The following is a 13,876-nucleotide window of genomic DNA, read 5'->3' as shown; positions in this document are numbered from 1 at the left end:
CTTGGCCAGCCTGCTGAGAAGCTGTGGAGAAGTGCTGCCTGCTGGGCTTGGTCTCTGGAGGCAGGCTGCCCTGGGAAGGAGGCAACCCCCAGGATCGGTAGCTCTGCATGTAGGACAGAGCCCGAGGGAGCTGACAGCAGGAAAGCCACTTGCTGCCCAGCTGAGCCCAAGTCCTTCCTTGAAAGAAATCCAAAGGTCCAGCGTCCTTACTCCCACTAAATAGCTGAAGCCTATAACTGCTAATTTGAAGAAGTTGTAAAGAGATGCTATATGCCCACTGACTAAACTTTGCAATGTCTGCCTAATCAGAGCATGATGCGGCAGCAGCATTTCATGAACACTGAAATCGGGGTTCTAAGAAAATGGTGCTTCCTATCAATCATGAATGCTTGCGGTGATGGCATTGGCTTGTGTGGAAGCAGGTGTTTTTCAGAATAGTTATCTACTTTGAGGTTTAAAAAATATACTTTGAAGCCATTTTTTGCTGTGATTTCCTCCTCTAGTCTCTTAACGCATTATAGTTTTACCAATAACACAGGTATACCTCATCTTGTGATACTTCACTTTATTGTGCTTTGCAGATACTGCATTTTGCAGACACTGCCTTTTTTTTTTTTTTAACAAATCAAAGATTTGTGGCAACCCTGCATTGAGCAAGTCTGCTGGTGTTATTTTTCCAACAGTATTTTCTCACTTGGTCTCTGTGTCATATTTTGATAATTCTAGAAGTGTTTCAAGCTTTTCCATAATTATTATATTTGTTATGGCAATTGGTGATCAGTGATCTTTTTTTTTAATCAATGATCTTGATGTTACCGCTATAACTTGCTAAAGGCTCAGATGACAGCATTTTTATTGATAAAATCTTTTTTAATTAAAGCATGTACATTATTTTTTAGACATAATGCTGTTGCACACTTAACAGACTACAGTGTATTGTAAACATATCTCTTATGCGTACTGGGAAACGGAAACAGTTGTGTGATTTGCTTTATTGTGGTATTCACTTTATTGAAGTGGTCTGAAGCCAAACCTGCAACATCGCAGAGGTTTATGCCCATACTGTGCAAGAAAACAATTCCTGAAACTAGTAAGGAATTGCTTTATTTTTCCAGAGTTTGATTTGCAGGCTATTTGTCTAAATTTTGAATTTTTTCTTAGAAAAAAAAATGCTAGCCCCCAGGAGTTCCACATTCTCTTAGTCCCTCTGGTTTCCGAATGTTTTCCAAGTCTGAAATTGAGTTAAAAGCATCTGTGCGATTGGCCATGGAGTGGGGGACACTAGTGGGGAATGAAGCTCTGACAGTTGGTCAGAGCCTGTGAGGGTTAGTGATGTGGTAGAATGTTCAAAGATGTGAGGAGTGGGAGCAGGGAAGGAAGCAAGGTGTTCGGCAGGTGTTCTGGTTATTACCATTTGAAATTTGAGCATGCTGATTGGAAAGTGCCTGCATGTTCATGGTAACTAGGCTGTAATTATGAGTGGTCTCTGAAAAACCTCTCCATTCTATAGCTCAACAGAATCCCAGCAGTAGCGATCTGGCAGCATAATGCAGATGTCTCATTCTTCTCCCCCAGCAAAAAAAAAAAAAAAAAAATGGGAGGGAAGCTGCACACTCTCTGAATTCTATTTTTAAATGCCCATCACTTCATTTCAAAACATTTTTTTCAAACGTGCCATAGACACCATTCTTCCTTGAGATGCTAAATTTAAGGTTTTTAGAAACCAAATCCTAAGTTATACAGCACAAAACCAACTCTCTGAAAAGGTTTAAACACAATTGGTTTTTAATTACTTAGCAAAAAATTCATTGTAGCAAGAATGAGAGAATGTTTGGCTTAAAAGGCAAAAGCTGTAAGGAAGTAAAGCTCTGGGCTTAGGATAAAAATCATTTCAGTTGTAGTTTAGGGTGTCACTGTGGCAAGTCTGCAATATTGTAATAAAAAAGGGAAAGAAGATAGATCTACTTTGAGTAATAGCTTAAATACTTTACATTTTCTTCACTTTACATATGGTTTACACTTTACTGTTCAACAAAGTGTCTTTCTGAGTAATACCAGGGAAAATACACCATGCTACAACATGACATGCCCCATAGTTTATCCCTGGTTCTGATTCCTGCTTGAGGAAAATGTTCTTTCTTCTCCTTTCCTAAAACAATGGGGGTGAGTTCTCCTCTCTGTGCTGTGCCTGTGCTCTATCATTGGTACTTCACAGAAGAAACAATTAAAACGCCACATGTTTTGAGTGTGATGGAATGCATTATGGCTGAGCAAATGCTTTTATTTCTCTGTTAACTAACCCGTACCACCCCAGCAGTTTCACATCTGGAGGTGAATAGGAAATGTAGGTTAGAGAAAAAAGCTGCACCCCTCACTGCTCAGAGGAGACTCAAATGGCAGTTCTTGCTGGGTTTAAAAGAGAGTTTTGCTTGATCTTTAGCGTTGCTTTTGAATCCACATTTGAAATAGGAAAGATCCTCATCTTCATCCTGGTTTTATTGTGAGGAAGCAAGGACTTTTCAAGGTCTTTTCCAACTCTGAGTCCATACCTTTAAGGCCAGTGCTACAGTGGAAAAGCAGCCTTAGATAGAAAATCCTGACCACGTGGCCATGATTTATCCTCTCTCTAACTCAATTTCTTATCTTTAGGTGGGGACATAATTCAACCCAGGGTTGTTTTAAGATTAATAGAACTTGGGGACCACACCTAGCATGGTGCTGGCAGAGAGTGTATGTTTGATGAATTTCTTATTTTGTATAATTTTCACCTCTCTTAGAGATTGTAATTAGTTATAAACATTCTTAGGTGTTATAGGAGAATAGAAAAAAGCCCCAGTCTCACAATACAGATTTCTAGACCACCATGAATATTTTTGAGTAAGAAGCTTATATAGCATGTAAGTTATAAGGAAGATTGCATTTTGATGTAAATTAGGAAGCTCTGGTGATAGCATGGCTTTAATTTTGTTATCTGTCGCTGGATTATTACTGAAGGCCCATTGGACTCAGTCTGCTGTCGCATAGGATCTCCTCTATAGAGATGACTAAGGGGAATCTAATGAAAAGTATTGTAATTTTAGGATCTTTTCTAGGAATCATTTGAAAGCAGTCATTTTATGAATGGATGGGTTTTACTTCCTTAGTCAACACTAATAGCATGTAATTTATTATAAAATTCAGTACATTAGATGTGTACCCGGAATGTTCGCTCTTCTATAAACCTATATTCTTAAAAACCCTCACCTGCACCCATCTACCCCTCAGAGTGTTAGTGCTTTGAATATCTGACAACTGATTCATTTTCATCCAGGACATGTAGTTAGTTACTAAGACCTGTAGATGGTGCCTTTGAAATCCCTCTCATATTCACCTTCCCCATCTCCACCCTTTGCTGAAATATTTTTCCTCTTATTCCTCAATCTTTTTTTTTCCCCATGTTGTGGGATCGTAGTTCCCTGATCAGGGACTGAACCTGGGCCCTCGACAGTGAAAGCATGGAGTCCTAACCACTGGACCACTAGAATTTCCTCTTACTCTTTGACGTTACTACCCCAAACATGACTTGCCAGATCATTCTGAATCCAATAACTTTTGTTGGGTTTTCATTGCCTACAGGTAAGTTTAGACAGGTAACAAAGCAATACATTTTTGGTCTGGCTTTCAAAACCCCGAGCAATTTGACAACTGTCCATATAGCCAACTTTATTTTCTTTTGCTGGGATAATTTTTCCAGGTAGACTCATGAGGTTTCAAGGTAACCTCATGAGTATATCTGCTCTTATCTCATCCTCTTTTGTCTCTTACCTAAAATGCCTTCCCGTCATCTGTCTACCTGACCCTTCAATGTTTAAGGTTCAGCTCAAATCCTGCCTCCTTAGTGATACCTTTCCTTATCACCCCAGCTCCATTTAATCCTATGATTCACAGATCTACAAGCTATAAATTTTCATAAAACAAAACTAAAATATTCTTTTATGAGGATTTTTTATCATTTTATTCACTATCCCTGGAGTAGAACAGTACCTGGTATTTAGTAGGTAGTAAATAAAGATTTGTTAGATTAAATTATTTTACCTTGTTTGTAACTTTTCTTTGTCCTCTGGCTTAGAGGACAAAATTCACATTCCTCAGCCTGGCCTCTGAGGTCTTCACGATATATTCAATTTTCTTTTGCTTCCCAATATTTAGCTTTTTAATCTCCTAGTCTCTCATCTCATATGATCTTCACAAGCTATGTTCATTCCATATTTCATATTTGGCTTATGATGCTTTCCTGCCTATGTAAATGCTTGACTTGCCTCTTCTGCCTGTTTACATCCCAAACATCCTTGTAAAGTTAAACTTAAATTTCACCATTGCCATTAAAATGCGCTTCTCTCTGTTATTCAGACTCCTAAAGCATTTACCACCCCTGTACCAGCTAGTGTTTGGAAGTTAATCAAACTTACATTTTTACTTGTTTTTATTGAAAAAACTTTATATTCTTTTTAAAGGTAAAATATATTCCTTGTTTCTTTTAAATGAAAGCCCAAAAGAATACAAAGAAAAAATTAAAAATTTCTTCAGATCTCAGCACCTAGATATAAACATTGTATCCCTTTACACATAATTGCCCTGACGTCAAGTGAGATGCTAACATTTAGTGAATCTGGATGAGGGGTATATGTGAATTTTTAATGCTATTTGTGTGATTTTTTATAAGTCTGAAAAAAATTATACTGATGCAAAAATAGATTACTGAAGTAGTACAGAGTTAAAAAATAATCCACATATATGGTTATATTAGTATATGAAGAAATGCAAATCAATCAGAGACTCAATTAAATGGTGATGATAACAAGCTGTTCATTTCGAGAAAAAAGATGGATTCCTCCCTCATATCTTACACCCAAATAAACCTCATATGGATCAACAAATTAAAAACTGATGAGGCCTAAGGTATGAGTGGCAAGTGTAATATTCATGGGTTGAAATAGGCATGATAAAGCATGGCGAGAAAACTAAAAACCATAAAGGAAGAGTACTGATAAATCTAAATGCATAAAAATTAAAACCTTATATATGGAGGGATGGGAAATACCATAAAGTTAAAAGACAAGTAAGAAACTGGGCAAATATAGTTGTAACTTATATGACAAAGGATTGATAGCCATATAGTAAGGTGCTTCAGAGCTTGTGCTCTAGGGTGACCTTGCCTGGGCCCTGCCACTTACTAATGATGTGACATTGGGAAAATTGCGTGACTACTCTCTACCTCATTTTTCTTATTCAAAAAAATGGGAATAAGGCTCCTTTGATTCATGGTCTTATTACTGGGCATTTAACCTATGTGTAAAAGCGTCTAATACCATGCTTGGCATATAATAACGGTGATGGTAATTATAACTACTAACATATATTGGGGGCTTATTATGTATCAAGTATTATGAAAGCCTTTCAAATGCATCATTTAATTTAATCCCCATAACAACACTTTCAATGTGGAGAGGGTACAATTATTACTTCCATTTTACAGATGGGGACCCTGAGATTTAATGACTAGCAGCTAGTAAGTGATGAAGGTGGAATTTGACCAGAGATGGGATGCCTGACTCATTGTCTTAACATTTACGTCATACTGTGGTGATTCTTAAGACAACTTAATTCCCTGAGTCCTGGGAATATTTAATCTTGACAATTAATTGGATTTTAATATTCCTCTCAGTAGGTTTGAATTGAGCTCTTCAAATGTATTTGAGTGCTGGTATATCCATGTGGTTGCAGTCTCAAAAGAAACCTTATAGAAATTCCTGCCATAAAAAGTTAGACTTATTTTGCATACTCTGCAACATCTAGTATTGGGGCACTGATATATCCATGTTGTTGCCATCTCAAAGAAAAGAAGCCTTACAGATGTTTATGCCATAAAAAGTTAGACTTATTTTACATACTCTGCAACACCAAGTATAATGTCTACATTATTTCCTCCAGACGCACTTCCTGTGTTACTTTCTTTAGTTTTAGTTTGAGAAAATAAAAAGTCTATGGAAATGATTTTATCTTAGCACTTAGTATACCAGTGTAGCTAAAGTAGTTAAAGTAGCAAAGGTAGTTTGATGTGTTAAACAGAAATAATATTGGAGGTTAAATTCTCACTCAAAAACAATTTCAGATCTTTTATTGGAAAATTAAATTTATTTTGTGTTAATTTGGGGAGCTTTCTTTTTACCCTTTTGGGTATATGGGAACAAAATTTGTTCAAGTCTTGGTTCACATTATAACTCAATAAAATTTCTTTTGATAGTCTTAAAATTGAACTTAAAACTTTTGTGAACTTCATATATTTCAAGATGGAGGCTACCGTCTATTTCTTTTGATAGATTAGCCAGGGTTTAATTTGGTTATTCAGAGCAAATTTGAAGATACTTTTTGTATGGTATTAAACATTTTTCTTCACAGTAATATAGTGTTAAATCATGTAAAACCTAATTTGGAAAGAAAATAATGAATTAGATTCACATTTTGTGCTTCTTTAATCATGAAGAAGAATTGACTTGTAGCGACATGAATGGTTTTATCTCTGCCTTAAATATAATTTGTTAAAATCATTAGATTTTGAGGAAATACTCTGATTGAAATATCAATAACTTATTTACCCCTTTCTCTAACTTTATTGATAGATGGGAAAGAAGGGCACTAGATACCCTTAGGAGAAACCCTGTTTAATCCATAGTAATACTATATATACTCTATTAGCCTTTTGGCCATCTAGCCTATCTTGGAAATGCGGCAAATGAGGCAGAATTCAAAAAAGACCCCTGAACAACCAAAATAAGAATAAACACTTCATTTAAAATTTTTCTGTGAAGAGTCCTAACCTCACTACCCTTCATCCCTGAATGCTCACTTTTTTCTCTTGTATTCTTGTGCTCAGTCACTCAGTCATGTCCAACTCTGCAACCCCAAGGACTGTAGCCCACCAGGCTCTTCTGTCCATGGGATTTCCCAGGCAAGAATACTGGAGTGGGTTGTCATTTCCTTCTCCAGGGGATCTTCCCGACCCAAGGATCAAACCCAGGTCTCTTGAGTCTTCTGCATTGGCAGGTGGATTCTTTACCACTGCACCACCTGAGAAGCCCAACGTTGCCCAAATTCTAACAAGGTTGGTTAGTAGGTTTCTAAATCCACAGCAGCTTAGGAGAAGGGAGAGGTGCTACAGACAAGCAGGAAGACAGCCACAGGTGACCACTGGCATCATCATAATAAACACAGCTCTAGGAACAATTTAAAAGCAGACATTAGAAAGCAAAACTTACAGTTATCTGGGATTGTTTAGTGTGGGATCAGTCAGTCCAGATTTCTCTGCTTTTAAGGCATTGTTGTATTACAGCATAGTACAATAAGAGACTATGTAACTTAATAGTTACAGCCAGTACATGTTAGCATTCCCCGTATCTGAAATCCATTCTGACAGTGGTGTCTGATCTTCCTGAGAGGCAGGGATTTGGGCTTGGTAGTTGCCGGAGAAGGCAATGGTGCCCCACTCCAGTACTCTTGCCTGGAAAATCCCATGGACGGAGGAGCCTGGTAGGCTGCAGTCCATGGTGTGGCTGAGGGTTGGACACGACTGAGCGACTTCACTTTCACTTTTCACTTTCACTTTTCACTTTCACACATTGGAGAAGGAAATGGAAACCCACTCCAGTGTTCTTGCCTGGAGAATCCCAGGGACGGGGGAGCCTGGTGGGCTGCCATCTATGGGGTCACACAGAGTCGGACACGACTGAAGTAACTTAGCAGCAGTAGCAGCAGCAGTTGCAGGCTTAAGCACCTCCCCATGCTCTTGTTTCACTACTAGTTATGTGTTGGGATCTTCTAAATCTCCCTTCATCTCCCATTTTCACCTGGAAGTCGGTGAGTCCAGTTTCTGCCCAGGCCTTCATGATCTAGGTCCTCTCAGCAGGCTCCAGTCTGAACTTGTGATCTCTCTGTGGTGTCTGACCTGAGGTATCTGTTATCAGAAATGTGTTCTCATGGGTGCCTGAGCCTTGAGCTTCACTCTCAGGTCTACCCATCCAACAGCTTTATTTACCCTCATGTGATCTCCCTTTCTGATATGCAGGGCCTTTCCTTATTACCTCTCTATCATCATATGACCAAAACCACATCTACTTGTATATATTTGTGTGTGTGTGTACATAAATGCACACACAGAGAACATAGTATTTCTTCAGATGCTAAACTATGCCATTCATATTTCCTGGGCAAAGGGGAGACTATTTTATGGAATAGGATTCAGAGCAGGCTAGTACCATTGCATATTTGATCCTTGAACTGACTTTGGGTGATATGCATCAAGGTTACATTATGGGATGGCTTAGACTGTTATCTTCATTTCTTCCTTTGGCAGTCTTAGGGTCAGTTCTCATCAGTTTCTCTTTCTTAGGACCAATTATTACCTGCATTAACTAGCCTCAGATGCTTTCTAATAGGCTATGAACTCTTTACAGGCAGGAATTAAATCCTTCTGTCATCCCATACTAAGCACAGTGCCTGGATTCTTACTTTGCATGTTGTAGAAGCTTAACAGATAGCTTATTGGTAAATTAATTAATTATAAATGAGACTTCAGGATAGTCTATGTATTATTGAGCTTCTAATTGTTTCTTCAGCAACATTAACTAGAAAATGCAATTTCCCAAGAGGCATCCTTTATCTTAGTTAATATTGTTTCAGAGAGGGACTTCGTCATGATGATATAAAATTTTGATTAAGTGGAAACAGCAGTTTATTTCTCTTTACTAATAGCTTCACATAAAATACCATTTGTTATCAGAGAAACAATTAGAAAGGAAAGATTTTCTCAAAGTATTATAACCAAGGCATGGTTAAAATGATTTATACTTCATATGTAGGGCTTGCTCAGTGAATGTATCCACTTATTAGGCATTAGGAAATTTTGAGTGAGGAACAAAGCTATGAAACATATGTGCAAAGATGGAAGTAGAAAGAGACTGTATAGTTTGAATACGTTAATGCTACTCTACCAAATCTAATGTGCTTTTTTTTTTTTTTTGCTTTTTTTTCATTTAGGAACCTAGGTTATTTCCCCAAGTATATTAACTATAGCCTAGGACTGAGTGAAAACTTTCAAGCTACTACATTAAATCACTTCAGGATATTGGGAGTAGGAGTTAGCAAATCATTGCTTACCAGAACCAAATAATAAGCTAAGAAGGGTAAATGCAGCTTACTGAAGGGCCCAGTGTAAAATAAATAGTAGCTCATGCACTGGACTATCTTGATGTGGTGTTTGATCTTCATGTATTCTGTTAACTCTTGGATTCTGAGTCTGATTCAGACAGGGCCCATGCTAACCCATTTGCCTTTGTGAAAATCAGAAAAATGTGCCCTTCCTTGAGTAAAAATTTTATGTATGTTATGCACGACTTGAATAATCCTATGTTCAGGCCTGAAGAAAGTGGGAATGTGGATGGCTTTGGTGATTCTGGGCTCCACCCTCCTTGTAAGGAAAGGAGGAAGGGGGCATGGGGATGAGAGGATAGTCTTGGGGAGCAATGGCTCGGGTATTTCATCAAGAATACCAATTTCAGTTCACTTAGACAGTGGGTCTGTAAAGCAACTGATTTTTAAATCACTGATTAGAACATCTATTAAGAATCATAGAAAAACTGCTGCTTCAGAGGACATGTCCCTTTTTGACTCAACCTGGCTCTGCAGGGTTGGGACGTGGGGGCCTCGTAATCCTGGCAGGAGCAAGCCTGTGTATATACCATACACACGCCCCAGATGTCAGGGGTCATATCCCACTGGCAGTGCATCCACCCTCCTACCCTCACCCTCATCCTCATAAGACCTCACCCTGTTTGTTACAGACAATGAGTTGGTCAGAATTGGGCTTCCTAGAGCCAGGGAGGGGAACTGGAATGTGCCAGTAATTGTGCAAGTATATGAATGTTAATGAGTATCTGTGTTGAGTTACATGACTGAGAACATTTCCTGTGGCTTTACATTTCCCCTGAGAGATCCAGTACCTCTTCTCATGCTGTCACATACATCCTTATATAACTTCACACATGTCTGTTTTGTGAATACACCGCCACTCCCCAGTTTTGGTGCTATGTGCTACCTTGGGTTTGGTTTTTACAGATATATAGCATTATATTAGGTGCTCAATATAATACAATGTTTCTATATTTAAATGAGCACTTTAATGTTTAAAATAGGATCTTGAACATTTTTCAATTAGAGTTTCCACATTTTACTTTTCTTAATGTAATACCTGTATTTTTTCATACTTTCTGGGTTTTTTAAAAGTAGAATGTAACTGAATAAATTCAGACCACATATTGTGAAGTGAAAAAGCATATATTAGTTACCCATCCTCTAACTGCATGGTTAGAACTGTATAGCCCCCAGACTTTCTGAACAAAAAGCAGTATATGCTCCTTTTAAGGCTCTTAGCCTATTTCGAACTTGCTGATATGAACTAGGAGGTAGGAGAGGGAGAGAGGCTTTCTCATGTTAGCAGTGCCCTAGAGACTCAGTCAGGAGTGAGTTCAAAGCCCCTAAAGACCTCAAGCTCCCCATAAAATCAAATCCCGATATAAGGTTATTCTTATACTTGGTGTTAGACTGGATAAAAATATCTTTTAGTGACATAAATTCACATTGAGTGTAATTTCACCGTGAGGTTGTTTATATAGTCTTGTCTTTTAAATGTTGTATTTTGGGAAATTTCAAACATATACACAATTAGAATGAGATAATGAACCCTTAGGCAGTAGCACCCAGTTTAACAGTTAACATTTGGTTGATTGTGTTTCCTTTGAAGCCCCTGCCTCTTTTTTTCTTTGCCCCATAGTATTTTAAAGTAAATATCAGACATTACATCAATTCACTTGTTGAATAAAATATTTATTTTAGCACTTATCTCTAATTTATAAGTCTTTTTTAAAACATATCCACCATGCCATTATCATACCTATAAAATTAATAATAATTCCTTAATATAATCTAATACTCCCACATTCCAATTTCCCTGATTGTCTCAAAAACATCCTTTTACAGATTATTTAAATTAGAATCCATAGAAGGTCTATACATTGTATTTGGCTGTTTATGTCCCTCAAGTTTCTTTTTTTCTACATTAACATTTTTCCTTACTTTTAAAATAATTTTTCAAGGGAGCATAAAAGGAAAAATACTACCAAAATTAACATATTAAGCTTTATGTTTTGTTGTTGTTCAGTCGCTCAGTCATGTCTGATTTTTTCTGACCCCATGACTTGCAGCATGCCAGGCTTCCCCATCCTTCACCATCTCCCGGAGTTTGCTCTAACTCATGTCCATTGAGTCAGTGATGCCATCCAACTATCTCATCCTCTGTCCCTCCTTCTCCTCCCGCCCTCAGTCTTTCCCAGTATCAGGATCTTTTCCAATAAGTTGGCTCTACACATCAGGTGGCCAAAGTATTGGAGCATCAACTTCAGCATCAGTTCTTCCAATAAATATTCAGAACTAATTTCCTTTTGCATTGACTGATTTGATCTCCTTGCCGTCCAGGGGACTCTCAAGAGTCTTCTCCAACACCACAATTTGAAAGCATCAATTCTTCAGCGCTCAGCCTTCGTTATGATCCAACTCTCACATCCGTACATGACTACTGGAAAAACCATAGATTTGACTATAAGCTTTATCTTTAAATCATTAGTTTTTATGTTCTGTATGTTTTCAGATCCATACACACTTAATGCTGAAGTGTATAGGGCTAATAAAATGGGGAGGAAAAGTTTTCCTTTTCTGATTTGAAAACAGGCATGAATGATCTTATTACTCAACAGCAGAAATCAAATGCAGAAAGTTGACCCTATTTGAGTTCAAATAGGTCTGCATTAAATCACATTTTTAAGCTTATTATGGTTTAACCTAACCAAAATATCACCTTATAAATATAAAATTTGTAAATCAAGTGCCCTTTGCTTCTGGAATTTTATCTTGTTTTTCAGATTTGGGGTTTGTATTTCAGTACAGTGAGTTCAATCTAAGACAGTGTTTTCTTACCAAACATGTGAGTGTTTGTATCTTTTCAACTGTTATTAACATACCTAAATGGCTTGTCCATTTGACAGTATTCCTATTGAGTTCACTCTGATATCTCAGAAGCCTTATTCTTTGTAAAAAAAAATAGTTACATCACAAATTTGCTTCTTTATAATTCTAAATACTTATTTTGCTATTCTACCAGCTTGGTGCATTATATTCTTTCAACATGGATAGGAGGACAGAAAAGAATTTCTTCTGCTGCTATAATTTTAACACTACCGTGCTTGATATAAATTGTGCAGTGCTGCTAAAATGCCTCAAAATTTTACCATTTCTTTTTATAAACTCTCAATCCTGTGATATCTTTCCTTTCTTAGGATATGAACGAGTCTGCCAAACAAGAAGATATTTTGGAATCTACAACAGATGCTGCGGAATGGAGTCTGGAAGTAGAACGTGTACTACCACAACTGAAAGTCACGATCAGGACTGACAATAAGGTATAGAAGAGAGAACACATTTTGGTCAGATAGATTTTTATATGGCCATTTAGGATCAAAGGTACTCCCACTTATACAAATGATTTAAGAAGGGATTCAGTTTCCAGTGTTTTAGTAGAGATTTAGTAAACTGTTGTTGAATGAATATATAACATTATATGGTCCACAAATCAAGGAATATATCTTTAAAATGATTTGGAATATATCACGTTTCCCTGGGAGTAAGGTGTATTTTCTCAATATATTTTGATATATTTTCTTGGCAGTCATATTTTGTCTAGGTGAATAGTGAATGAAATTGGAATTCTGTGACTGTATACTAACTGAGTAGAGTTAAAAGTGGTTTTAGATCTCTGCTGGATGGCAAAACAGAAGACGTCCTGGAAGTTACCTTACATAATCTACTCAGTACACGTGACTAAAAGTTAAATATTAAGAAAATAGTCAAGAAATCATATGCAAAATATATTTGAAGATAAGGCCAAATGAACCAGCCCATTTAATAAAGTTTCTGCTTTTTTACCTACAATTTATGAGTAAGAACTTCAGAACAAGCTAATAAGTGACTAGACAATTCTATTCTTTAGACAATACTATATAGTAATCTCTAAAAAGAGCTAGAGAGACATCTAGGTTAAAAAAAAAATAAAAAAGAAAGGATTTTCATCTTTGGAACCTGAGACAAGCTCCAGAATTATGGAACAAGGTTCCAGGGAAACTTGTCATTCTGCAAATGTGGTTGTGTGTCTATCCTCAAAGTAGAAGCCTTGCAAAGACTGCTGTTCTCAGTTTCTGGGAAGCTAATTCATACTAGATTGTCTGGATTTGGGCTTGTAGAGTTGAATCCTGGAGAAGGTAAGACGGGGCCTAGGGCCAGTCCACTCCTAGGGCAGTCTTAAAATAAGGACCTCAGAGATCTTCCGAGACTGTGAAGGGCTGTGGAACAAGCTTTCTCTAGAGTAGATGGCAAATCCTGCAGCCCTGTTTACCATATATTTACCCAGTCATTATGGAGGACAGTTTTTATTTGCATACATCGGGGGTAAATTCCTGTTTATATATCTTATATATAAATACATATTAATAAGAATTTCTTTCCTGATTTGATCTCTGCTGAAAGTCATAATTTGCAAAAATGTAACTTTTTCTTAAAATGTAATTTCTCATTTTTTAGTTTTGTCAGAACAAATTCTCTTCATAAAATTAAAGATCACTACTATTGTGACTGTAATTAGAACATGTTAAAATAATTGTGTAGTTGGGAGCTCTCAAGCACATTTTAGTTCCATGAGTAAACAAGTTTAATTTGTTTACTTTCAAGGTAAGTAAAC

The 13,876-nt window shown here is 37.1% G+C and overlaps 1 protein-coding gene across 1 annotated transcript in view; it reads left to right on the top strand.

The window, feature by feature from the left end:
• Window positions 1-13,876, top strand: part of IFT57 (intraflagellar transport 57) — a 74,356-nt gene that overhangs the window by 29,129 nt on the left and 31,351 nt on the right. Inside the window, exon 6 of the mRNA XM_070787383.1 lies at window positions 12,423-12,545. Within this exon, the coding sequence (XP_070643484.1) occupies window positions 12,423-12,545 (123 nt within the window). The remainder of the gene's footprint in view (window positions 1-12,422; window positions 12,546-13,876) is intronic.

Source organism: Bos indicus, chromosome 1, assembly GCF_029378745.1.
Source record: "Bos indicus isolate NIAB-ARS_2022 breed Sahiwal x Tharparkar chromosome 1, NIAB-ARS_B.indTharparkar_mat_pri_1.0, whole genome shotgun sequence".
Lineage (NCBI taxonomy): Eukaryota > Metazoa > Chordata > Mammalia > Artiodactyla > Bovidae > Bos > Bos indicus.
This window is presented reverse-complemented; position numbering and strand designations above follow the sequence as displayed.